This window comes from Kryptolebias marmoratus, linkage group LG6 (genome assembly GCF_001649575.2).
Source record: "Kryptolebias marmoratus isolate JLee-2015 linkage group LG6, ASM164957v2, whole genome shotgun sequence".
In the NCBI taxonomy this organism is placed as follows: Eukaryota; Metazoa; Chordata; class Actinopteri; order Cyprinodontiformes; family Rivulidae; genus Kryptolebias; species Kryptolebias marmoratus.
Window position 1 is genome coordinate 25,341,313 of NC_051435.1, and position 26,754 is coordinate 25,368,066.

The 26,754-nt window shown below is 37.0% G+C and overlaps 1 protein-coding gene across 1 annotated transcript in view; it reads right to left on the bottom strand.

Annotated features, from left to right (window-relative positions):
- Positions 1–3,716: 3,716 nt before the first annotated feature.
- Positions 3,717–26,754, bottom strand: part of f5 (coagulation factor V) — a 29,900-nt gene continuing 6,862 nt past the window's right edge. The window contains exons 6-25 of the mRNA XM_017431821.3: positions 24,438–24,659; positions 24,182–24,347; positions 23,903–24,080; positions 22,778–22,874; positions 22,483–22,688; positions 22,181–22,328; positions 17,744–17,956; positions 15,392–17,639; positions 15,093–15,261; positions 12,282–12,518; positions 11,976–12,195; positions 11,579–11,758; positions 9,894–10,010; positions 8,613–8,684; positions 8,055–8,140; positions 7,810–7,965; positions 7,571–7,715; positions 5,104–5,252; positions 4,773–4,955; positions 3,717–4,307 (exon numbers count right to left, since the gene is read on the bottom strand). Coding sequence (XP_017287310.1) covers positions 4,161–4,307; positions 4,773–4,955; positions 5,104–5,252; positions 7,571–7,715; positions 7,810–7,965; positions 8,055–8,140; positions 8,613–8,684; positions 9,894–10,010; positions 11,579–11,758; positions 11,976–12,195; positions 12,282–12,518; positions 15,093–15,261; positions 15,392–17,639; positions 17,744–17,956; positions 22,181–22,328; positions 22,483–22,688; positions 22,778–22,874; positions 23,903–24,080; positions 24,182–24,347; positions 24,438–24,659 — 5,339 coding nt within the window. The 3' untranslated portion in view covers positions 3,717–4,160. The remainder of the gene's footprint in view (positions 4,308–4,772; positions 4,956–5,103; positions 5,253–7,570; positions 7,716–7,809; positions 7,966–8,054; positions 8,141–8,612; positions 8,685–9,893; positions 10,011–11,578; positions 11,759–11,975; positions 12,196–12,281; positions 12,519–15,092; positions 15,262–15,391; positions 17,640–17,743; positions 17,957–22,180; positions 22,329–22,482; positions 22,689–22,777; positions 22,875–23,902; positions 24,081–24,181; positions 24,348–24,437; positions 24,660–26,754) is intronic.

Below are 26,754 nucleotides of genomic sequence, written 5' to 3' on the forward strand. Positions count from 1 at the left end.
GTACAGTTAGTTAGAGTTCGTACCTTAGTTTAGTTTAGTCATGTTTAGTTTATCTTAGCATCTCTCATGTTGGCTGTTTAGCGGGCCTTGGTAATGTTAGTACCTTAGTTTGGTTATGTTTAGACCTTAGTTAGTAATTGTTATGTCGACCGTATAGAGGGTCTGGTACCATTTAGAAAGCTCGGTATCATTAGCTTAGCATTCTCATGTTTTAGATTATTTATCCAAACTGTACACTTAGTTTAGTTTAGCTTGTTTAGCTTTTGTGTTTCATTGTGTTTAATTCTGCAACTCTGTCTGTAATTTTGTTCTTGTGTTGTAAAGCACTTTGAGTTGCCTTGTGCTGAAAAGTGCTATATAAATAAATGTACCAACCTACCTACCTAATAAACAGAGACAAAAGTCATGCCCATCAGAATCATATTGTGCGACCGTGATTACAATTATCGTTTCTCAGTGAATAGCCTAATAACTTTTCAAGAATGTTTACATAATAAATATGAAGAAAATAATATATCAAATAAATGGAATCAAATAAGTATAACAAAATATATTATTAAATTGGCTAATTGATCTCATTGTTTTTGTTATTACATCAAACATCGGCCCTTTAGCAAGTTGTCTTTGTGACCCCTGGTGTAGAAGTTTTCTCACATAAACCAGCATATAAATAATGATGCCCAGATTTGTGAGAATAGATCTCCACTTTCCTGGGTGGTCCAAGCAGAACCCAACCCTTTCCCCAAATAACCTGCTAATGCATCAAGGCAGAACAATTTCTTAAATTGTTACTTACCATTTTGATGGGAAATTTCACAAGTTAATGGACGTAAGGCACAATATTTATGGTTCCCAGTAGTTAAATTTAGAAATCGCATCAATAATAATATTAATCAGACAGAACTTTTTGGAGTCAGCTTACTTCTAAAATCTTCAGCTGATGCTCAAAATCTTCAGCATTCTTGTCAAGCTGAGGCTGAAGAGATAAGAGATAATGTTCTGACAATGTTTGACAATAAGCGGATGGACTTACAGTGCCACCTGCTGGTACAATGTATCAAATTATTAATCTTTTATTGAACTTCAACACAAACCAAACTTGTGAAAAGAGCAGCAGGCAGCTCCAGGACTACTTCTGTTTGAAAAAGAGCTTTCAGTGGAGTTTTAATGTTTTGTGCTGACTGATCAAACATTAAGGGTTGTAGTGAGGTGCTGATCAGTAGGAACAACCGAAACAAACGGAAACAGAAGAGGTATGTGCATTTCTTTCTTTTCATTTGACAGTTCTCAGAACATCTGTAAGATCAGCTGCTGTAAGACCAAGACTCAGACTCCCCAGGCTGTAGTTTTCTGTTTGTAACCTTCATCATTCTACTCCCTCATTATTTTGCCTTTATTTTTGTGGTGGAATTTTAAAGCCTAAAGTAAACAAGAAAAACAAATCAATTTATTTTGAGCTAAACAAAATAATACTTTGTCTAATACAGCACAACAATACCACATTTATTATATGTACCATCATCAAGTGAAGAATCTTTCAAGATTTAAAAAAAATCTCACTTTTCTAATAAATGTAGGTAAAATTGAAATATCAGCTCTAAATGAACACACAATTCTTAATCTCAAATACTCATCAAACGGAAAGAAATTACACACAGGAAATACAACTTAAAACCTTTATTTAATTTATCATGAGACAGTATTTCAGAGGTCAATGCTAACGTGTAACATCTTATCATTGCTTCATAAAACTGATACTTCCAGCATGATGAAGCGAAAACTTTAAACATGCTGTTACTAAAAAGGTTTTGCTTTATATTAAATATTGCTTGTGTAGTTTCATGGCTCAATTTGTTTATATCCCTATGTTGTGGAATTTTCTTTACCAAAGAGGACAACGATGAGTTTTGTCTTAGGATAATTTATTTAAGCTATATAGCTGAGAATCACTGTGCTGAGGTGAGTCAACAGAGTGAGTCTGAAGCATTACAGACAGCTCCCCCTTCTTATACCATTGTAGGATGAGGAGGGGTCAGGGGGGAACAGAAGGGTTAGATAGCTGATCACAAGGGGAAGTAATTAAGGAGGCACATAGTGGTAAATTTCCATACAGTCAGGAGGGGTCAGGGGGGGGACAAAAGGACCAGATAATACATACATCCTGGCACCCTATAGGGATAAGATTAAAGGCATTCCTAACTAAACTAAAACATGGTGGTCACATGCAGCAAGAATCACTGAAAACAGTATTTTTCCCATTACACCTACAAGTCCTATTGACTAATTTTTGAAGTTTCAGTAGCAGCTCAACAGATGTAAGATCAAACTGAACAATTTTGGGCTTAATAAACAAAAAACATTGAGCTGATTTCTGAAATTTAACAAGCCCTTCTTTTCTTTTCACCAGGTCAGAGTGCAATCTAAAAGAAACACTTGGAAAACTTAACATTTCTTGTACTGTAAAGCAAAGTATAATTAGTGTCCTAAAAAAGCTCAATGACACCCATGTTTTGAACCAACTTTAAAATACAATTTTTCAAATACTTGGTTATCAAACTTGTGACAACAATTTCAAATCCATTTTATTCACAGCTGCACCAGGAGGAGAGTTCAGTGCGAGTGCTGTGCTTAGAAACCTTGGGAAGCTCAGAAACGCACTTCTTACTGGCCTCCAGGCTGGTAGAGATTAGTGTTACATGAGTCAGCTGAGCCTACATAATCTGTTTATGGAGACTGGGCAAAGCTACTCATGAGCACTGAGTGCAAACTTTAAAAATAGTCTGATCCAGATCATGATCTTGATCATCACCCAAATTTATTTGTTTCTTGTGACAACCCCAACATTTCCTGAAGATTTCGTCAGAATCTGTTCTTTAGTTTTTACGTAATGTTGCTAACAAACAAACCAACCAACACTACATGGTGCAGGAAATGAGCCATGCAGAAGTACAGCTCTTGATCTCTTGAGACAAATTGGAGATATTTGTGACAAAATTGAGAAGGGTTTCAGCCACTAGTGACAACTCTGGGACTATTTTGAGAGAAAATATGTCACAAAAGTCTGTTCAAAATTTAAGTGACAAGACTGCAAGTATCTGTCACTAAAGCCAGGAAACTGAGAACATTGCAGAACATTCTGGAGAGACCTTGGTGAATGCTGACGGCAACAAGAGGCCCACAGCTGCAGTCATGAAATACTACTTTTAAAAGGGACACTTTCAAGACACTGAGTTAACTGCAGGGTTTTCAGACTCATACTTGAAACTGCACAGTTCATTATTTCGATCCAACTCTACGGTAAAAACTTAACAAAAACATCAATTATATATAAAAAAACCAATACATTACATGACCTCTACTTGCATATTTACCTTCATTTCATATGACATTTATAGACTTCTTATGTTTCAAACATAAATGACACTAAGGTCAAATAGTTTAACTTTACCAACGCAGACTCTAAAATCAGTACTGACATCTAGTGGTCAAGATGGAGAATGGTAAAATAAATTAACAAGATATAACAAGCAGATTTGGCATATATTTGGCAAATATTTGACTTGGTTTTCTGTTTTCACCTGTGTCAGATTTGCCTTGCTTCATGTTTTGCTTCTTTGATGAGCTTCACCTGTGTGCCATAACCTGTTCTTGCATTGTGCATTAGAATGAATAAGAATTTACTCAAATGAACCCACAAATTTCTCATAAAAACAGTGTCCACCAAACTGATCCCTTTATTGACTTCTCCTTTCGTCACCATTTGGGCAGTGGCACACCTCTGTGGAAATGTACAGTAAAATGGCTCATTTATAATATGGATATTCTGAGTATAGTTCAGTTTTCAAATCAGTTAGACTCTGATTGAACCAATTTTGTGTTTGTTGTTGTCACATACTGTAACATGAACTATATTTGTATTAGAAACATTTGTAAAATGTCTCAGTGACAAGAGGACTAATTTAGATGCAGACAAAAATTTGTCCACATTTTTAGTGTTTCCTCTTTATTACTTTTGTCAGTTTCGAGGAATTTCAGCGATCTTTTTCTTTAACAAAAGTCTACCAACAAATTTATCCTCTTCTGTATATGACGATTTTTACGAGCTGAGTTTATGTGCATAGTGGTACAGATCTTTTTTCATAAACAAGTATTAATATTTGTCACTCAAAATCACAGCCTAGTAGCTCCACTCTCATGGTGATGGAGACCATCCAGGCTCGGGGAATGATTCGAATGAAACGAGAGAAAATGGGAGGATAGATGTAGTTCTTCACATGGTCGCTGTTGTTTGTGTTTCCAGAAAAGACCTAGAATTGAAAAAATTGAGAAGGAAAGAAGTTAGAAATTACTGTTAGCCCCCCCAATGTTGAAGGTGAAAGAATGATGAGTTTTTGCGTATGTCTGAGTGTGTATGTGCATGTGCATGTGTTTATCTGTTAGCAAAATGTCTTATGATTCACTGCACTTATGTAATTGAAACTCTCAAAAGGTAATCAACTTTTGAAACGAAGCCCCCAGATGACTGCTGCAGCCTAGTCATCTTAAAACCAGAGAAATGCCTATAACTTTTTCAGTTTTAGAGATATTGAGCTAAAATTTGTTGTGGTAGTAGCTGAGAGTCATACTCTCAGAGCTAACACATGCTGTGAGATCTCACATGAGATAGTGCACAACATAATTTACAAGGTTTGAAACTTTAGCATGATTGGTGGTCTACTATCTGCATTCCTTCAAGGACTGTTTTTTTTTCCAAGTGTTTCTTTTTAGCTTACCTTCACAGGTTCATCCACATCATTTGAGTAGTGGCTCCAGTGTATTCCATTGTCACTGTACTGCAGACTGTAAGACATGACGTACATCTCTTTCCCAAATGACTTGGCTCCCTGTGTTACAATTCCTGTGATCTTCTTGATCTGGGGCAGCTCCACCTGAAGCCACTGGTTCATGTCACTAATCTAAATAAAACAGGTCAAAGAGACACATTATTAGTTTTTTTTTTTACCAACATATTGCATTAGATCAATTTGTATTATACAAAATCCCTGACAATCTGCATTTCTGCCTAATTCATATTATGAAATTAAATGTATTTGTGATTACTACCTCAGCCTTCCATGCATTGATGGCACCCTGTTTGTTTAGACGAGCAAGTGAAGGTTTCCAGGGTGAGAACCAGCTGGAAGCTGTGGAGCTGCCAGTGATATGATGGTCTTTGATCAGTCCACTTTCCATTCCCAGAGGCAAGGAGCAGCCTAAAACCACACATTAGACATTGTACTATTATTATTATTGTTTTTGTTGTTGTTGTTGCTGTTGTTGTTGTTATCTTGTAAAACTAAACTTCATTATGTTGTTAAAATGTAACAGGTAAATATGGAAGCTGAATTAATTGAATGAGTGATCTCCAGCCTGTTTTTATGCTAATCTGTTTTCATGCATGATGCTATTTTTATGACTTTAGTTAAATTAGCTGATTATTTTGAGTTATTTTGTGAAATATTAATTATTGTGTGTATTTTCATGATGACTTTGTATTTTTGTGTTTATATGATGTAAAGCACTTTGAACTGCCTTGTTGCTGAAAAGTGCTGTATAAATAAACTTGACTTGACTTAATTATTGCCTCAGCTGAAAGGCAAAGGCGGATAATAATGTTTTTGTCTGTGTGTGTGTGCATATATGCATGTGTTTGCCTGTCTGTCTGTTACAAAAATATTTCATAAACTACTAAACAGATATTAACAATGGAAGTAACCATCTACAACTGACCAATGTTTGTCTTAAGGTTCGCTTCAGGATGGCTGCTACAGTCAACTGAACTCCAGAAAAACTCATAAATGGCTATACCTCAACCAATTTTTAAAAATACTGAGCTAAAAGTTTGTGTGACAAATATTCTGAGATCTAACAGATTGCACAAAATCTTTTATTTAAATATTATCATTAACTATTTTGAGCGGCTCTGTTTAATACTAAAATGTCTCATGAATAACTAAACAAATTTTAATGAAACCTTCCGGTAACAATCATTGGATGCACATCTACAACTGATTACCTTTTGGAGTCAATCCAATTCAAGATGACTACCACAACCAGCTGACTACGGAAAACACAAAAACGACTTTAATTCAGACAATGTTAACAATATTGTGGTTAAAGGGGACCTATTATGCAAAATTCACTTTTTGCATGTTTTTGTACTTCCATTTGGGTATCTACTGCTTCTAGAAACAGTCCAAGCGCAAAAACCAAAAACCAAACAAATAACAAAACCCCACCCAGCTGTTTTTTGACAAAGAGTAAATGTTTTCTGGTGTCTGCAAAACGACTGTTTTAAAAACCTCAGAATTGTTGTGTCACAATCCTTGTTACCTAGCAACCCCAAGCCGAGCCCAGCCCCTCACCTAGCAACCCAAGTGAAGCTCCACCCACTTCATTACAAGAAGACCATCACATTAGTTCTGCTGGTTTTACTGCTGAACAATGTCTGCTGGAAAAGGAAAAGGTTCTGTTGTCCGCTGCAATATAGAACATGTGTCCATGCATGTTCTCCCTGTCACAGAGAACAGAGCTGAGTGGCTTCATTTTATTTTTGATGGTAATGTCCCTGTGATATCGCTAAAGAAAGTTGTAGTTTGAACAGCTCAGCTGTCCCAGAAACACGTCTCTGTTAAAGTGATGCTTAGACAAGGTTTGTCTAAACTAACATTAGAACTATGTTAATAAAAGAGAAGAAAAGTTGAAAAAAAACCCAAAAAACTGATCTTTACTAGGCCGCTGTCCATACACTTTTCAGGTTTGGACCTGCTGATTGCTGGTGTCCCGACCCACTGCCAGTTAGGTTTCGAACCGCTGATTGACGCTGTCCAACTCGACAAATGTCAGTCGAAACCGCTAAGTGCCCCTGTCCCATAGTCAGCATCCTCAGAGTTTAAATTAATAACGATATAAATGTGCATCAGATCAGCAGCGTTTAATCCTTTTCAGCAACAAGGCAGTTCAAAGTGCTTTACAACACAAAAATACAGAGTCATTGTGAAAACACACACAACAATATAACAAGCTAAATTAAACTTATCTAAAACATGAGCTAAAATAATCTAAATAGGACACAAAAGTAATAGAGTAAAACTTATCTAAAACTAGTCATACTAAAGATAAACTAAGGAAAACCAAACTAAGATATAATACAAGCTAACATAAACCAAACTAAGATTTAAAAACCTTAGTTGAACAGATCAGAAATAATATAAGCTAAGATAAACTGAACTAAAGGTACCAGAAGGCTAACAAAGAGTACCGAAGGCCAGCTAAGTTAAAAACATTTTAATAAAAGGCCAACTGAAAGTGTCAGTGGGAGGAAGAGGGGGTTGAAAAAGGTGTCCATCCTCGCCAAATGCAGGAAAAAAAAAAGTAGCGCATTAGTGGGGTTGTCGGATGTTGGGAGGGCGTGGCCAACAGCAGCTTATTTGCATACTAGTAACGTAGCCCTAAAACCACTCATTCTGAAATGAGGTCAAAACAGGTAGAACTGATCAGGTGAACTCAAGAAAACGCAACAAAACCCTACCATCAAGCTCACAACCGTAGAACTCCATTCGGACTGTTGCTGCATTGTGCCAGGTAATGGGGTGGAGTCTAATGAAACGTCCAGTCAATGGAGGAAAGAAGGTGTTTATATTTGTCTCATAAGCTGCCTTGTTTCCAGGAAATATCTGGTTAAATGAGAACAGAGACACACACACATATAGGTATAAGCAAGGGATTGGACACTTTCACTTTGAAAGGAGGTGATCAAAATCTCCTCACCTTCCAGAAGTCTCTGCTGTCACCCTTATAGTAGATCCATTTCCGGGGGTCGTTGGCGTATGAGATGGAATAGTCCTTCACATACTGAGACTGAAACAACTGCTTAGCTCCTTGTGTGGCCACCTGGGTGATCACAACTGGCCGCTGGAAGTCCACCTGTACCAAGTGATCCCAGGAAGCAGATCAGCTCTGTGTATAAGTAAGTGAGAGTAATGTATATACAGCCAAGCACTTACTACTCATACCTGAATCCAACTGGAGTTCTTCTCAGTGCTCCATGCATTGTATTTACCCTGATTGTTCAGTCTGGCAAGGTGGGGCTCCCAGTAACCTTCAAAAGAGAACAAATACTTCATTATTATCTACCACCGCTAAAAGGCAAGCAAAAAGATACATGCCTGTGTATGTGTGCAAGTGTTTGTTAATTTTTAACCTTAAAAGGAGAACTTGCACAATCAGTGGCTGACTAAATACTATTTTGCCCCACTGTATGTACATATTATATATATATATATATATATATATATATATATATATATATATATATGTGTGTGTGTGTGTGTGTGTAAGGAGGAGATGGAAGCCACTGACATCAAGACACAAAAGCTCCTCACAATGCACGGACGGCTTCTTGATCCTGGTGATCAGGATCATATAAGAGTTAAATAGCATCAGAGACACTATGACCTTGACAGTGGTTTGCACTTTCTAAGTGCTTCTAGTTTTAATTCAATTTATTAAACTAAGCTTAGACATATTAACTGCCCACATTTAACAGATGTAAACAGGAGGGGTGTGATTACCTCTGGTGTTGATTGCTGTGAATTGTTTGTCCTTTATGCTGCCTGACTCAAGGCCCAGTGGACGATAACAGTCTTGGAGACACACAAACAGTATTTCAATAATAAAACACGTCACCATAATAAGAAAAGCAAAGAGAAAAAAGATCAATTTAATTTCTTTTGTCTTAAAAAAAGTTGGCAAAATTATAAAGATATTGTAAGACAGAACACCAGAAAGTAAGTTCTCGGACATCGTCTGTGATAATTGTCTCAGACTTTATGTTATATTAAGAATTAGAGGTGGCTGGAGTCTTGTTGTCAGGCCCCCAGCCACCTCTTGCCTTCCTGAGAAACCAGGAATACTGATCTTCTGGCTGGGAATATCAGATCTTTTTTAATAATTTCTATTTTTCAGAAACTGTCAGGATTTGGGTTCTTGTCTAAGTTGTTCTTTAAGTTTCTTTCGTTTTGGGTTTATTCTGTTTTTGGTTGTTCCTGTGTTTAGTTTTGTTAGTTGTTTTTTTTTTGCTCCCTGTGTCCTCTGTGTTCTTTGTCATATTCACTTGTCCTCCGCCAGTCACCTGTTTGCCTGCCACGCCCATCTACACATTCCCCAGGTTTTGTAATCACTCACCTGTGCTCACTTGTCTTAATTACCCTCTGTCTTTAAAACCTGCTCATCTCCTTCATTTACTGACTGGTTCGTTGTTGCTGCATGCATTGTCTGGTTTTCCCCTCATGTCTCGCCCTTGGGTTCTTTTGTAACCTTGGATTTTGTTAGTGTTTTATATTTAGTTATGATTTGCTGCTGTGATAGCCTGTTTTTTTTGTGTAAATAAATTAGTTTTTTTTCCTGAAGCTCTCAGAATGAGCCTGCACATTGGGTTTGCCTCACTCTCCACCACACCCAACAAACTTTCTCCTCCTGCAGTTTCTTTGCAATTGTTGGTCACTTGAAGCCTATTTTTTTTCTGTTTTTGTTGTAGACATTTGATGCCCACACAAGAAATTGAGTCATTTTAGCACCACATTTAATATGGGGCCTTGTTTCTTCACGGGATTACTTGGTGAGCATTGAAGGAAGTGTGACTGAAAAAGAAAAGAAATAAATGCTTCTTGTCAGAGCCAATTCATTTAACCCTCTTGAAGCCCTAATAAGAGAGAGTGGTAGAGAAGCCCTTGTAACTTTGAGACAATTTGACCCGAAGGCCACATGACAGTTATTAGTACACAGCATTCTGGTCAGTACTGAGTTTTTAACTATCCTTTGAACAAACTGATTTGACTAGTAACTGTATGCACCATTATCAAGAACCAGAAAGAGGGTCTGCATGCCCTTCTGTTGGGTTAAACCAATTTCTGTCTCCAGCTGCCACAGGCCAGGTTTGGATGGGTACATCTCCAGTGTTGCAAAGCTCCCTGCAAAAACAGACATAATGTGTCAACTGGCTTGATGTTGACAATAAATATAGCAAGCTAAGGAGCTACTCTTTTGTCATGATTGAAACTTTATCCCATAGAACATTTTTCAGGAACATTCAACATGTATTTCACCAATGCCAACTGTATGAAAAGTTTCAGACACTGGCATTTGTCAATACTGAACTATTGTACATGTGTTAACACTAGTTCTAGAGTAACACTTGTTTTTGCTTGCAAGCAACATTCTAAATCAGTTCTTGATGTTATTTTAATTAGCTGAGGACTGTTAGCTACAGCAGCAGAGTAAGGTCCAGAATGGGACAAGAAAAAAGTGAAATCCGCTTGATTTCACTTCAATCACATTGGTTACATTTTCAAACATAAATGAAATCCTTCCTGTGAAAATGTATAACTGTAACTGATTTTTTAAAAGTCGCATTGACACACATTTCCATGTTCAGCTTCCCCTGTGTGTGATGGAAAAAAACAAAACAAAAAAGACATCCAGTCAGGATACTTCTAGGTTGGACTATTATAATTCTTTATTATCTTGATGTTCGAAAACCTTTAAAAAGACTTCAGTGGATCAAAAATGTTGCTGCCAGAGTTTTGATGAGAATTAGAAGGAGAGAGCACATTTCTTCAATTTTAGCTTTTCTCCATTGGCTCCCTGTCAAACTCAGAGTAGAATTTAAAATCTTACTCCTAACATACAACGCACTCCACAATCAAGCTCGATATTATATTAAAGATCTTATTGTTCTAAATTTTCCAAACAGAGCACTTCGCTCTCAGACTGCAGTTTACTTGTGGTTCCTAGAGTTTCTAAAAGTAGAACAGGAGGCAGAGCTTTCAACTATCAGGCTCCTCTCTTGTGGAACCAACTTCCAGTTTCTGTCTGTGAGGCTGACACCCTGTCCACTTTTAAGACTAGGCTTAAGACTTTCCTTTTTGGTAAATTCTATAGTTTGGGCAGCTTGAGTTTCCTAAAGTCTTCCTTATTTATGCTGCTATATGCTTAGATTGCTGGAGGACAAACTGACCACATTTTCTCACTCTGCTGTCTTTTTTGGCACTATGTTCCATTTTTGTATTTGCAATTATGGTTGCTATTATCCTGTGTATTTCTTTCTTTTACCTCCCATATAAACAACACCCGGATCACTTTATTGTTTGTCTGTGTTTCTTCCTGTCTTCTTAAGGCAGATAGATGGCTTCTCATCCTGAGCCTGGTTCTGCTGGAGGTGTCTTCCTTTTTCTTTCCAGTGCCATCAATGTGCTTGTTCAGGATGGGGGATTGTGCCAAAGTGAAGATTTGACACAATGTGACTTCCTTAGATAAATATTTTTTACTAATTGGCTTTTATAAATTTGCTGTATGATAATGAATTGTGTTATGATAGGAACTGAACTGACTGTAATTGAATTTGAATCCAGATATGAATAGGTCCTATAATTTGGACTTGTTTATTTTTGGTATAACTGAGATGACTTTTATTCTGAGATGGAGCTGAATTGAAAGAGAATGTTTTCTGTGACTGAAGCACACCTTTTGGGTTTCTTACCTGGCAGCAGAGGGTAGACAGCCTGTCTGTAGTCTTTGGTCTTCTTGTGGATGAACGTCTGTCCATGGAAGTGAATACTTTGAAAGTCTTTGGGAGAACCCATATTGATCAGGTGCCAGCACACAAGCTGTTTAGTGTACATCCTCAGGCCCTTGAGGCTGTATATTATTCCATTGATAGCTACAAAAACAACAAACAAGAAGACAGTTTGATGAATTTGTCTTTTGTCAGCTAGTCATTATGTAAAATAACAGCATTGCAGGGTAACCTGCAGGTTCATGTCCTAACCACAATGTGTGGAAATATATTTACTCTACATGAGCTTCTTGTATTGCTTATGGCTTTTATCTGTTGACTAAGTTCAAATGAGACAAGTAAAAAAGGGGTATTGTTTTACTGTGGAACTTGAAGTTCTCCTTGTGGTTGTTATCCAGAACTCTTTTTCGAGTCTTCCGCTGAATGAGTTCACTGTTCTTGCTATAATACCAGCTCTGTGATTCATCAAAGGTCATAAAAAGGAGCACAAACTCCCTCATTCTGTGTTGGGTGTTGTTGAGCAGGGTGCCTTCTCGACACACGAGCAAAGGTCCAATTAAGCCTGAATGGATGTCCCTTTCCTAAAAAAAACATTTTATTTTTAAAATCATAGACACTTGTTATATTTTTTAATATTTATATATAATTGTTTATACTAATTACTCACAGGATTGACACCTGAGTAGTATGCCCAGGTCCGACACTGAGACTCGTCTGATGTTGGACCAACCATAGAACTGACTTTCCATAAATATGTGAAGGTAGTATTGGGTTGAACTTCATTATCATATTTATACCAATATTTGGAACCATCTTCGTAGGACAGACCCTCAGACTGCTTTGTGTAGGAAACCCCATTAGGGTGTAAAGAGTATGGTCGCTTCGCCTTGTTCCTGAAAACAATCTGAAAGAAAAGAAGACTACATTTGTATTTGGGTATTTAGAACTAACAAGAAGACACATTTTGTATATTGATGTATTTGTGTCTATGGGTTAGCATAAAATTACAGCCAGTTAGTTTAGTTTACAGTGGTCAGAAAAACCTTTAGAAAAGCTGATTTTGCCACCTTTGGTCAGAGTTTGGCTTGTTGTTTGCAAATTTATCTAAACATTTATTTTCATCAGAATACCAGAGTGAATTTGTCCTAAAAGGTATAACATAAATGTGACACATTTCTTAAGTGTTTTGAACAGTATTTTGCAGTTTGAAAATATCAAAAAAGGAAAACAGTGAAAAGAAGACAGAACACCACAGATGCAGATATGTGACTGTGACTGGGCTTGGCAGGGCCTAGGATCAGGTACACTCACTTTCAGCAAGGCCCACCCAGTAAATAACTTACATTTTCTGTTTTGGCACTTCATTATTCAAAGTTAAAAAATAAATATAGTTCTTGGCTACCAATTAAATAATTTTACTAAATAAATTAAATGCTGGTTTTGATTTTAGAACCTTATATTGTCTGTGAACTGACTGTATATTTTAGATTTAATATATATTACTTGTCTTTGATGTTTTATAAGGTTGCTTTGTTCGAAGCAATGAATCCAGTTGGATTTGTTTATTTGGAAGGACTGAATCATCCCTACAAAAAAGTATTTTATTTGGCTAGTGAGCTGAAATGTTGGGAGTCTGCATTTCTGATGTAAGTAAGTTCTTTCAGCAGTTCCTTTCTTCAGGGGTTGCCACAGCAAGCAAACTCACACAAACAAAGATCTGGCAATTGTTTTACACTGGATTCCCTTCCTGCCACAACCTGAGCTCGAACCTGCAACTTCAGAATTACAAGACCACCAAACCACGCAGTATTGATCAAATACAAGAAAAATACACAAAATTCTGCTCTTTTTTTAAACAATATAATAAACTGATAGGTTAGGTTTTAAAGTACTTTTATTTTTTTTATTTTTTATTTTTTATTTTTTTTACCAAATATCAGCTGATTTGAGCCCATGTTTTTCTTACCCTAATAAGATGTGGTGTCTAAAATGTAAAACGTACCCTTCAGTGGTGATGCAGTAACAAACTCAATCTTTTGGCTGAATTAATATTAATAATAGGCAATGAATAATTAACTGATGAATACTTATCCTAACCTTTGGATAAATTACACCTTCATTAAACATTTGCCTAAAGTTTTATAACAATATCTAAAAATAACTGAAGAAATACTGTCAGTTTTTGTGACAGGCTACAACTTTTCACATTGTTCATTGACATTGATTATTCCTGAAGCTTGGATTTTAAAATAGTTTATTTTTTTTAAATTAAGATATGCAATCTTGGTATCACTTGAAATGTTTTTCAATCTCTTTCAAATGAAATTTGTTTTGACATAAACCTTGTGAAACTTTTATTTTAATAGTCTGTCACTTTTAAGTTTCTGTCAGCAGTGTAAGTGATGCTGAATAGTTTGTTTTAAATAACAGGGTCATCATAAATGCAAACATTGTTCCAGTTTCCACAGGCAGTGTTAAATTGAGTGGCCCACCCACTTTCAGTCAGGTGCAACTGCAAACTAATTTCAAGTTGTTTCCTGGTAGTCACATTATAAAATGATAGTTATATCATTTTAAACTGAAATATGTAAACTAAAATTGTGACAATAGACACATTCAGCTACAGAGAAAAAAAATAAAGCTCCTGTAAGTAAGACAAAGCTGTTAATACCAGATTATCTTTCTGATTTTACATTTTAAGACTGAAAACAACCATGATCCCCTAACATAAGTTTGAAAGAACTGAGGTATATTGCCGCTGTGCACAAAAAACAAGTTTGAATCTTTTGTTTGTAAATTAAAGGCGTAGTGTTACTTGAAGGAATGTACATCACCCACCACCTTTCATGCCAGAATTTTAAACTAAAATTATCTTATTGTCATGCAATATTGCAAGATGCCATGCTCAGATTGTTTGTTGTGACAGACGGTCAACTTTTACTGCATCAAATTTTAGCTCAGTATCTGTAAAAGTGACTGAATTTCAGCCATTTTTGTACTGGCAAATGTCAATTAATTGTGGTGGCCATCTTGAATTGGCTACAAAAGTTAACTGGTTGTGTATGTACATCCACTTATTATTTTCTGAGAGTTGGAAAAAAATTTGTCCAGTGGTTCATGAGATATTTTGCTAAAAGATGGACAGGGTTGACTCTAAAAGTGAATAGTAATGATTTATGCAAAAATCTTGTACAATATGTGACACTTGCAGTATGTTTTGTGAATGAGTCTCAGCTACAACTGCACCAAATTTTGTAAAACGACTGAGTTATAGCCATTTTTGTCTTTCTAAGGTCAATTGACTGTGGCAGTTATCTTGAATCAGGTTGACTCCAAAAGGTAATCAATTGTAGATGTACATCCAATGATTACTCTCTGCAAATTTCATTAAAATTTGTCTAGTGGGGTATTAAATGAGGAATAAAGTTGTCACACGTCAAATAAAGTTTAAAATACCTTTAAGGCAATTGTTTCTTACCGTGATAGTTTGTCCAACCTCAGCTTTGATGAGAGGCCCCAGGATGCCTAGATGCTCATCCATCTCCCCACGGATGTCAGGAGTTGTGAAGCTACTGTCAAGGTAACCTCGGAAAACCACCTTGGTGAATTTAGTTTCTCGCCTGTAAAAGTGTGACTTTTCTGGCCTCCTGTGCCATAAAGAAAACTTTCCTTTAGTTGTGGCTAAGTTATTACTGAACAGATTTCATTGATTCAAAGTAGTTATGTATATCTGTTCAGTTACATAAGCTCTGCTTATGCTTTTATTTCTGAGCTTACCTGTGCCCATAGCCAGCATAGTCCCATTCAACCTCCTCTGCAGCAATAAAATATGTTTTGACATTTGGGCCTGATAACTTCAGATAGAGTTTGCTAGTTTCATCCAGGTTGAGATTCTTGATATCTTCGTGACTACTGTATGGATCTTTGTACATCACATACTCGTATTCATTTAGGGTCACATCTGATTGATTCATATCAAGATGATCTGGTCCATCTCCGGGATAGAGGTCATACTCACTGAAATCGGGTCGTGGCACACCTATGACCACAGGCATGTTAATCAACTGCTCCTCATTAAAGACAGGTTGTGGTGAAGAAGGCCTTGACCCACGGGGGATCATGTCTGGATTGAATCCCCGAGGGGAAAAGGGTAAACCACTCCTGGCTTGAGGCTGGTATTCCTTCCTCCTTCTTGTTTTCATACCTTTGCCTTTCTTGGGTCTTTGTCTGAGATTAACTTTCTTGGACTTTTTAGGAGGTGGTGTGAATTGAGGCACCTTACTCTGAAAGTATTTTTTCATGTGATCAGGAATCTCCTGAGGTACTATGGAATGTGTTCCATCATAAGTCCAATTGTGTCCTTGTGGTTTGACAGAGGATGTTTTAATAGCCTCTGTTCTGTTTTCTTTACGGTATATAAAGAGTTCTTCACTGTTGTCTGAAGCATCTAACTCATCAGGACTCATTGGTTTTACTGCATTACCAGGGAAGGACAGGTTAGATGAACCTATGATCTCACTGGAGTAACTTTCCATAGATGTGTTGGTCAGTTCATCAAGAAGTGCCGTGACAATCGTTCTCCACTCTGTGCTTTTTCCTAATGAGTCTGATTTAGATACATTACCTGTGACATTTTTTAACAACTCATTTTTGAGTAAAATATGTGTTGCATTTTCAAGGCTTGAATTGGCAGAAACAGTCACAACCTTAAAGGAATTTCCTTGAGGTTCATTTTTTTGCTGTGCAGTTGTGTTGAAAGAGTTACTCTCATTGCTGGTTGAGTTCTCAACCTCCAACTCCAAGGCGAACAAAATATTTCGGACTATACTGCTGATGTTAACCTTCTCAACACCAAGTGCTATCACAGACCAAAGATGATTTATTCCAACTGCTGACATGTTGAAGTTCTTTGTTGCAGTGTCATTATTCTCCTTCCATGTACTTTGTAAAACAGTGTCTTCGGATACATTGCTCTTTGGGATAGTATTTGGAGTGTCAGTGCTGGTGTTGGACAAAGGTGCACTGTAAAAGAACACATCCCCTCTTGTAAGGTCTTCCTCTGAGTTCTCAAGAGTTATGCCTCTAGATGCATAGCTGTTACCAGACAGGTTTATATTCATTGTTCCATTTATTGAGCTAAATGTTGAATTTACTGGTAATGTTACTGGGAGATCAGTAACTTCTTGTAATGGTGTAGTTAAATTTATAGCGTCTTGTATCTCCATGGTTTGAATGGCTGTCTGTTGTATTGCCATGGTATGTTTGGTAGATTCCTGTAAAGCAGCAGTAAAGCTGTCTGTGAACACATTTCCAAAAACTGTAGCATTCTGAACTGTTGTTTTCATTGTGCCAAAAACAGTAACATTATCAGAACTTGATAAAATCTCAGAAACAGTCTTATTTGTAGTGGATGTGCTGTTATCTTGAACTTTTAATGAACTGTGGTTGTTGAAAAACATGTTCTCAGTTTGATACAATGAAAAATTGTCAAAAATTGGTTTTGTACTGTTTTTCTGTATATGTACTGCACTCCCACTAAAGCTGCGGTTCTGCAAATAAGATTCTGTAGGATTTAGATCATCCACCTCCTGCCAATTTGAAAGATGTGCATCAGTCGTAGAATCCAACTTTGAAGAGAAGTCAGTTTTATTTGTTGTATCCCTTAAACTGTGGCTGAAGTTCATAGTTCCAAGTGGCACATCAATGGCATCATAATCAAAAATAGACAAGTCCAGTTTCTCCATGTCTGATCCATTGAACTGTTTTTTCAGCGACCTGAAACCCAATTCGACTGCAAATTTGTCTGTTTCATGATCTGGCTCTTTTGTTGTTTGTGTTACATGTTTTGACTTCTCTTCCTCCTTGTTGGTTGCAATGTTGTTTGGTTTCCATATATTAAATATAGGTTTTGGTATGTCATAGTCATACTCATACTGGTAGTCACGATAGCACTCAACATCTCTGAACTTTGCACGCATTCCTTTTGTTGTTTCATGGGAATTTAGGGAAGCCAAAAGCCAGACACCTGTTGCAAGAAAGACATACAAATATTTCATGAAGGACATGGGAAAACAAATATCTGCAAATAAATATCTGACAAAAAAAAGGGCACTGTCAGGTGTGACTCACCAATGTTGTCCATGTTCATGGTGATGGTCTCCCCAGTCATAGGATGAAGGCTGAGAAAGTCTTCTGTTCTTTCATTTAGCTCAAATGGATGGCCATAGAAGGTAGCTGTCTGGATGTAGTCCTGTGCTCCAATGCTGGACACATGCCATGTTGCAACTTCACCATTGCAGAAGCCTAGGAGTGGACCACTCCCAAAGGCATAACCATTTATTGCTTAAAGAAAAAATACAATGCAAATTAGACAAGCAGGTGTAAAGGGGTAACTCACTGAGCTGTGACTGTTAAGAAACAAGTAGGTGACTCAAAATTGTGCAAAAAGATGTGAATTTTCCATTGAAGTCTCATTGAAGAGTTTGTGACCAAGTGACCAATTGACTGTATGGTCGCATTTTGGCTGGCCAGGTTTTGAAAATCACAGCCTTTTTTCATGTGTATTGGCTTGCGAAACTGAATCCTGGGCCATGCAGATTATTTTGTTGTTCACCTTCGCCCACCTTGGCAGCTGCCCCCACATTTATGATTTAATGTGCTGGAATAAACTTTAGAAATTAAGCTAGAAAGATGGGATCTGTTTTTCAAAAACTATTATTTATCATCAGCGTGGTTTTTAGGCCTGGATATTTACCTTGGATGTTTTCAGAGGAGAGCTCTTGTTCAGTTGTGCTAGCAAAATTTCTCACGAACTAGTAAATGTATTTCATTAAATTTCTTCAACTAATTGCAACTCAATAAGAAACTACCTTTAGGTGGATTAACTGTAGTAAAATGTGCATCTACTCTTAGAGTCAACCAAATGTAAGATGGCTGACCTTAGCAAATACAAAAATAGCTAAAACTCAGTCAGTTTTACAGAAATTAAGCCAAAGTTTGGTCTGGTAGTAGTTGAGTATTTTTTCCAGCATATACTCCAAGCTCTACACATGTGACATCTTTGTTTAAAATGCTGGCATTAACTGTTGGAGTCAGCTTTGTCTGTCTGTTAGCAAAATATCTCATGAACCACTGGACAGATTTTAACAAAACTCTTAGAAAGTAATTAATGTGCTGCTCAGTATCTTACTAAGCTGCAAGTAATTGGAGACTAGTTGATGACTCAAAATTGCACAACAATTGCAAGAAAATAGATTTATGTTGCTGTCTCACTGAATTTTGATTGTTTGAGACCAATTGACATCAATTGATCATTGTTTGTAGACCTGAACATGTTTTCTTTCAGAGGACAGCTCCTGAGCCGGTGCCAAAATAGAGCTCTAGCACTCTTAATACAAGATGAAAAAGCCCAGGACAATATTCAGATGGGTTCAAAATTTAGAAATTTGAGAGCAAATGTGTCAATTTTTTTTTAACATTTCCAAAACTAAAGTGACAGCACTGCACACCTCTGCACCACACGTGAGGAAATTGATAAGAGCCGTGTGTTAGAAGATGTGACTCATTCCCAAAACATACTCTGAGTGCTAGCAGATTGCGTAAGATCTCATGATATTAAATAAGACTGCGCAAAACATTAGTTTTAGAGTTTGACTGAAACAGCTGTAACGATCATTTCTCAACATAAGATGATCTTTATAACTCGAGCATTAAAGGTGGCGGGCAATATGCATTCTTTCAAAGAAAGAAGGTCTTTAATTAGCTGCAAAGTGTTCAAAATGTGGTAAAGCACATATTCTTATTTAGCTTGTTAACCTTAATACCATACTGTAACTAGCTCTTTTAAAGTGTTTTGGTTTGTGTTTATGATAAGTTAATAGTAAAAATGAGTATTACATGTTCTGAACAAACTGCACAAAAAGAAAGCCTCTTGCCCCTGTTTTTCCACACAATGACAGGCTGCTTGGAACAAATAAATACAGTGAAGTCTAGCTGTACCCAGTTTAGGAAATGGTCAGCTCACTGCAACACCAATTCACTGTACACAAACTCACTGAGCAGCATCCAGTGTGACGAGTCTGTGGACAGCAACAGTACAGCACAGCTGATGATCTTTATCCGAATGATGTTTGATGATTTCTCCACAAAAGTAAAGAACTTCTGACCTTACTGCCTCTAAAGACAACTACGAGGGGAACTGAGATCTATATATATATCTATGAAGGAGTTTTTAACGGAGAAAAAAGTACCGCTGGAAAAGTTAGTATCAGTGACTACCGACGGGGCTCCTGCTATGATTGGCCGGCATACAGGATTCATCGCTCACTGTAAAGGTGACTCAAACTTCCCAAACTTCATGCATTACCACTGCATCATTCACCATCAGGTGTTATATGCCACAGTGATCGGCTTCAGGCACATCATGACTCTTGACGATCATAAACAGCATCCGCTCTAGAGCTAAACAGCAAAGAACATTCAAGGTGCTATTGGAAGAGCTGTCAGCTGAATATGGTGACCTGCTACTACACACGGAAATCTGATGGCTCAGCAGGGGACAAATTCTGCTTCGTTATTTGTCACTTTTGGGTGAGATCAAAGACTTCATGCAATGCAGAGGCGAAGGCACCTTGCTGCTGGAGGACACTGAGTGGACACTTGAGCTTGCATTATTAACAGACATTACTGGGAAACTGAACCATTTGAACTGTGAGCTGCAAGGCAAAGGTAAGACTGTTGCTGACATAAATGCTTTAAATGCATTTAAAGCTCAGATGAACATTTTCACTGCATTTACAGAGAAAAAAGGTGCTGCACTTTCCCTCTGTGCAGGTGGTGCTGAAAGATAATGCTTCTGTGTCTGAGACTTTTGACAAAGTTGCAGAAAAGTACTCTCAAGTCATAAACAGACTTTGAGAGTTTGAGAACAGGTTTTGTGACATTGATACGCTTGAGCCATGTGTGGCATTCATTTCCAATCCTTTCATGAACGTGGACACAACATGCATTACTGAGCAACCAAGTGATATCCACCTCAAAGCGTATCAAGCTACACCAAACTTGTGCCTGGTTGACACAGACAAGTACAGTGGTGTATACACAGCAGCTATGAAGGTTGCCAGCCTGTTTGGTTCAACCTATCTCTGTGAATCAGCGTTCTCTGATATGAACTTCATTAAGAACAAACACAGAACACGCCTCACTGATGCACATCTGCAAGACTCAGTCAGAGTTGCAGTGTCAAGCTACATCCCAGATTACAATACACTGGTGAACAGCATGCAATGCCAGGCTTCCCACTAACAGACAAAGAAACCAAAACTAGATGTTCTCAGTGGCAACATGGCAGTTCAATTCAGTTATTGAAAAATTGTGACAAATGTGTTTGTTAAATGTAAGATATGACAATTTTGTTCAAAATGCTGTAGATTTGGTGATAATTTTAATAAAATCTGGATGTTGATTTTGACACGTTACATAATTGATAATACGCACAAACATGGTGGATCTGAGTGCATGATTTGTTAAGAATTGTTAGTAGCTAGTGAAAATGTTGTAGAAGTGGTCCTTTGAAAATTTAAATATTTGCAGAGATTTATAGAAATAAAGTGTTGCATATTGATATTTATCTGTTTCCTATCTTGTTGAATCATTGTTGATAATTATTATGAGAAATCATGATCAGTGTCTTCACATAGATGAATATCATTAATTATTAATAATGACATGTAATTACAGGTAAATTGAGCAAATTTGTTATTTCAGAAGTGTGTATCAAACTGGTAGCCCTTTGCAATAATCAGTACCCAAGAAGTGGCCCCCAGTTTCAAAAAGGTTGGTGATCCCTGGTGTAGTGAGTTGACATTGCATTTAGTTTAGATAGACCCACCCAGTACACCTATGACACAACTCAAGAAGACAATGATAAGATAATGTGTTCACACATTTATCAAGGTGACTGTGGTGGTCATGATATGCTTGAAACAGATGGCTAAATAAAGAGATCCTCGATGAGCTAAAGTTAATTGGTTGTGAAAGAGAAAAAAGAAGAAAAATCTTCATATAACCTTTATTTTGTTACTGTATTTTCCACACTATGGGGCACACTGGATTATAAGACACTGTCAATGAATGGTCCATTTTCAAACTTTTGACATACTTAAGGCACACTAGACTATAAGGCGCATCTATAAGGCAACATAAGCTTCAAATATAAACACCTACACTGCTCGCTCAGGTCTGTGCGCAGTGCGGAGCCCTGTCAAAACTACAAAGCATGACTATAACTGAGCCTTAATGCTGGAAGCGGTGCAGCTTTGTAGTTTACCAAAGTCGTAAAACATTATGACTTCTGACATATATAAGGCACTCTGGATTATAAGGCGCACTGTCGATTTTTGAGAAAATTGAAGGCTTTTAAATGCGCCTTATAGTCCGGGAAATACGGTATTTGAAACTGTGAAAACAATAATTATAAATTACTGATACTGTAAACTACAACAACAGAGAACATTGCAATAGATTTAGGATGTTAACCTTGATATAGGTTAACATGGAAGAACTTACTGTGCATGATATTGGACTTGTAAAACTCTGAGTCAGCCTTGTTGACTTTGGATCGATTGCAGTACTGGCGAATGTTATCATCCAGGTACCAACTCTTATTCTCATCAAACACAGAAAACACTGCATGCTGCTCCTTATCTGCTCTCACCTTTAGAAACAAAGAAACTTGTTTTCTTTCTATTTTTGTCCTCTTAAACGTTTTTATACGGAATTGGAAAGACAGAAATGACAGAAAACGGTACACTGAAACTCAGTTTTTTGAGAATAAATAAATTAAATATGAAAATGTGTCTTGTATTTACCTGTACATTTCTGACATTCAGGGACTGACTCTTGCAGATGAGGATGGGGCCTAAAAGACCTGAAGCAATGTCACGTGGTGTGTCCACTGCGCTGTGGTACATTCGTGTCAGACATCGAGGATCATTGTCCAAAGGCTCGTTCTCTTCAAGTACCTTCCAGACATAAGTGTGGGTTTCACCAGGCTGGACAGAATGAGACTGATTTCCTGTCAACCACGTCACAAAATCAGACTATAGAGTCAAACCAGACTACATCCAAGTATTAATTTGTTTTGTGATGCTAAAAGACCTGTACCTCCTTCTGGGTAGTTGACTCCCTCCTCTGACTTTTCTACTGTCAGGCCATGTGGGTAGATACTGTAGGGTCTTGAGGCCATGTTCTTAAAAACAATCTGCAAGAGGGTACGAGGGGCAATGTGAACACAATCTAATCTGGCTAAAATGACCATTTCATGTGTTCAGTCCATTACAACCCCAATTCTGAAAAGTTTTAGACATTGTGTAAAATGTAAATAAGAACAGACTGCAATGATTTGTAAATCTCATAACCCCCATATTTATTCACAATGGAATATAGTCCACATATCAAACTTTAAAGTAAGACTTTCTTTGAAAAAATTAGGTAATTTTGAAATTAATGGTACCAACACATCTCAAGCAAGTTGGGACAGGGCCATGTTTACCACTATATAACATCTTTTCTTCTTTTAACAACAGTTTGCAAACACATAGGAACTGCTGGAGATTTTTGAGAGGAATGTGGTCCCATTCTTGTTTAATGTGGGATTCTAGCAGCAACAGTCTTTGGTCATCTTTGCTGGATTTTTTGTTTCATGCTGTGCCAACTGTTTTTATTTGGATAAAGGTGTGGACTGCAAGGCAGGCCAGTTCAGTTCAGGACTAGGATTCTGAAATTGTTCCAATTTTTTAAAAACTGGTGAACCTCTGCCCATCTTTAAAGAGAGATTCAGCCTCTCTGAAGTGATATTTTATACCCAGTCCTTTTACTGACCTGTTGGCAATTGACCTAATTAGTTGCAAAATGCTCCTCTTACTGTTCCTTATTTGTAGCATTTAAATTGACTGCTTTTTGTTGTCACTGTCCAACTTTTTTAGGATGTATTGCTGACATGAATTTTAAAATGGCCATATTTTTCCCTCCAAAATTACACAATTTTGTAGTTAAAACATTTATGTTTGCTATATTCCATTGTAATTAAAATATGGGTTCGTGAGATTTAAAAATCAATACATTCTTTTTTATTCACATTTTACACAACTTCCCAAATTTTTTGCGATTACGGTTTAAGTATTTTTAAGCTTTTAGCTTGATAAAACTCATAATATTTAAAGTGAATTTCAGAGTTAACTTCACAGTTTTACTAGAAGGTTTTCAGAATATACTTTAAAATTGTCTCACCTTGATGACATCTCTGATTTGTGCTCTGATTACTGGACCCAAGATTCCCAGCTCATTTCTTCGTTGTTTGGTCTCTAGCTTTTCAGTGAATGATTCGTTTTTATACAGTGTGTACACTGCCTTCTTGTACTTGGCACCTATACACATTGATTGGTCCAAGTACTGGATCTTGAAGTCCCTGGACAAAAAAATAATCATCTAATGTTATGATATCAATTACCATGACTCAAAATAAAAACAAAGTAGGACTTTATTGTAAAAAAATATAAAGTTGCTCACTCATCAACATGCTCCTGTTGGTTGGGTGCATAGTCCCATATAATTTCCTCTGCAGCTATATAGTATGTCCACTCGTTGCTTTGTCGTTGTTCAGCAATTGTCATCTTTCGAACTGGTTCCTTAAAACCTTCACATTTCTTTACATCCACAAAACCATGCATGCCAACTACAATAATAAGAATACATGTATTTATTTTCTGTTGAGACAAAAATATCAGTCTGCCTTTTTCATCTCAAAGTATTTAGAAACACCTACCTTCTATGTGTTTGAAGGTGTGTGAGGAGAGCAGCCAAAGGCCTGTGTGGGGAGCCACAAGGCTGACGGTGGCAGAGGAGCCACTGATCAAGCCCACTGTTGACATTTTGTGGCCGTTCTGTATCAGCACTTGTCCGTTCAGATGCACTGAGAACACCTCAGGTTCTGAGCTCATGCCCATCAGATGCAGACTCACAGAGGCATGAGCACAAATGCTAACATCTTGAAGCAAAAAGAAATTGAATGTCAACTTCATATATTTCAGTCAAACCATTACTAACATAGCATCTGTACATGTAAATTGAAAAAAAAAAATCATCATTATTTATACACATATGTACACACACAAAAATCATTGCGGCACAATGACAATAAAGGCTGAGGTCTAGAAGCAGGACCCATTAGTCAAATAATTTCAGTATACAATTCTCTATAAAAGTATTGTAACAGTGAGGCCACAGCCTTTCCTTTTGCTGTAGACCAAAAACATTTGGGTTTAATATTACAAAATATGTGTGAGACAAGAAAACAAAATTTCCACTTTTATTTCCAGATGTTTACATCTGGATTATATACACAACTTAAAAGAGAAATATTTGTAATGGAACATCAAATTTTTAGGTGAGTAAAAGTACTAGAACAGATAACCTTAAAACAGATTAAAGTGAATAGTACACAATACAACTTTTAAGTAATTACTGTGAATGAGGATTTATTAAGATAAAACACAGCAACAAGTAATACTTTAATAATCTAAGGTGGAATAGTGATTATTAGTTTATCTAAACCAAAAGAATTCTTTGAACAGAATGTTTGGGTTTTGGGGTAGTTTAAACTATTTTGGTAAATAGTTCACTTTGGAATTTGGTCATAAGATGTTATGGATTCTGCCAGGATGTCAGGTTAGTTTTAATGAAACATCAGATTGGAAATAGATATTATTTACAAATTTGCACAAGTTAAAATGAAATAGGCAGACCCAAATTTGTCTCTTCTCTTATCTCTGTCATCACACAGAGTTATAGGTGCCTCACTGGATCAGAAGCTGTGGAGGGCCAGTTGTTACTTAGTCTTTGGGGAACTTGGAGGCTGCTCAGGCCTCGACAGGACCATGACAAGAAGGAAGGTTATGGCCCAGAGCCCATTGAGGGTCAGTGGTCAGCATTCCAAAGACACCCAAGGAGTAGTGATGTTTGGCAGCTGATGCAGCATAATTCACGTGACCGCAAACAAGATCAATTCTTTCTTAACAGTATGAAAACCTATTTCTCAACTTAAGTTACTCTTCACTGATCAAAATTATTTTTTTCTCAGATTACAAACCAAACTAAAGAGAAAACGAGGGGAAGGAAGGAGGTCTTTATACGACAAAAACAAACAAAAAATGAACTATAATAAACTGACTGCAAAAATGAACTGCAAACGAAATTAACTTGCAGTTATCCACCAAGGCTTTCTCTTTAGTTTGTTATCCAACAAAGTTTGAAAGACCTTGGGGCTCCAGAAGGCTTTATCTCATTCTGTCCAAAGATTCTTTCACCCACACTTGAGTACAGTTCTTCTTTAGGACAAAAGAGATACTATTTTTTAAAACACTTGAAGAATTTTCATATTGAGTATTTGCACACAAATAATGATCATCAATCATTTATCATATTTAAAAAAATTAGTAATCAAATAAACATATCTCATTTTAGCAATGAATCCTGTTTTTCTTCACAAGCCTGTAAACAATCAAGATCCACTTGGGTCAGAATGAACTTCAGAGAGAACAGTTATTGACATGGGCAGAAATCCTGGGGGGGGTCGAGTCAGGAACCCCCAGTTTTGGGAAAGTGTAGATATGCCCCCCCCAATAAATCATTAAAATAAACTGTATATTTAAACATATAAATAAAAAGGCAAAAAAGAAACCAGCCATTCATCCAACAAAAAATATAATGATGAATCTTTAGTTCCCCCCGCCATTGGTGGGACAATGGTTTAGTCCAACGGGTAGGAGGAGTCACAACAGGTATGGACACAGTCCCCATCTGAGATGGGAATGTGTCTCTGTACTACACAAATAAGTAACTTCCAATAAGAAACTACTTTTAAAACACTTGTAACACATTTTATGTGTTTAATGAAACACATTAGCAATGAAAATCAGACCCAAGTTTATTCTTCTTATTACTTCAACGGTGGAAAAATCATGCTAAACTGCTTTGTTATGCCATGTAAAACAAAACTAGCAACATTCTTTTTTCCTATGGACCATTGTTGTGTCTGGAATAAATATTGATTGATTGATTGATTGATTGATTGCTTTGACAGA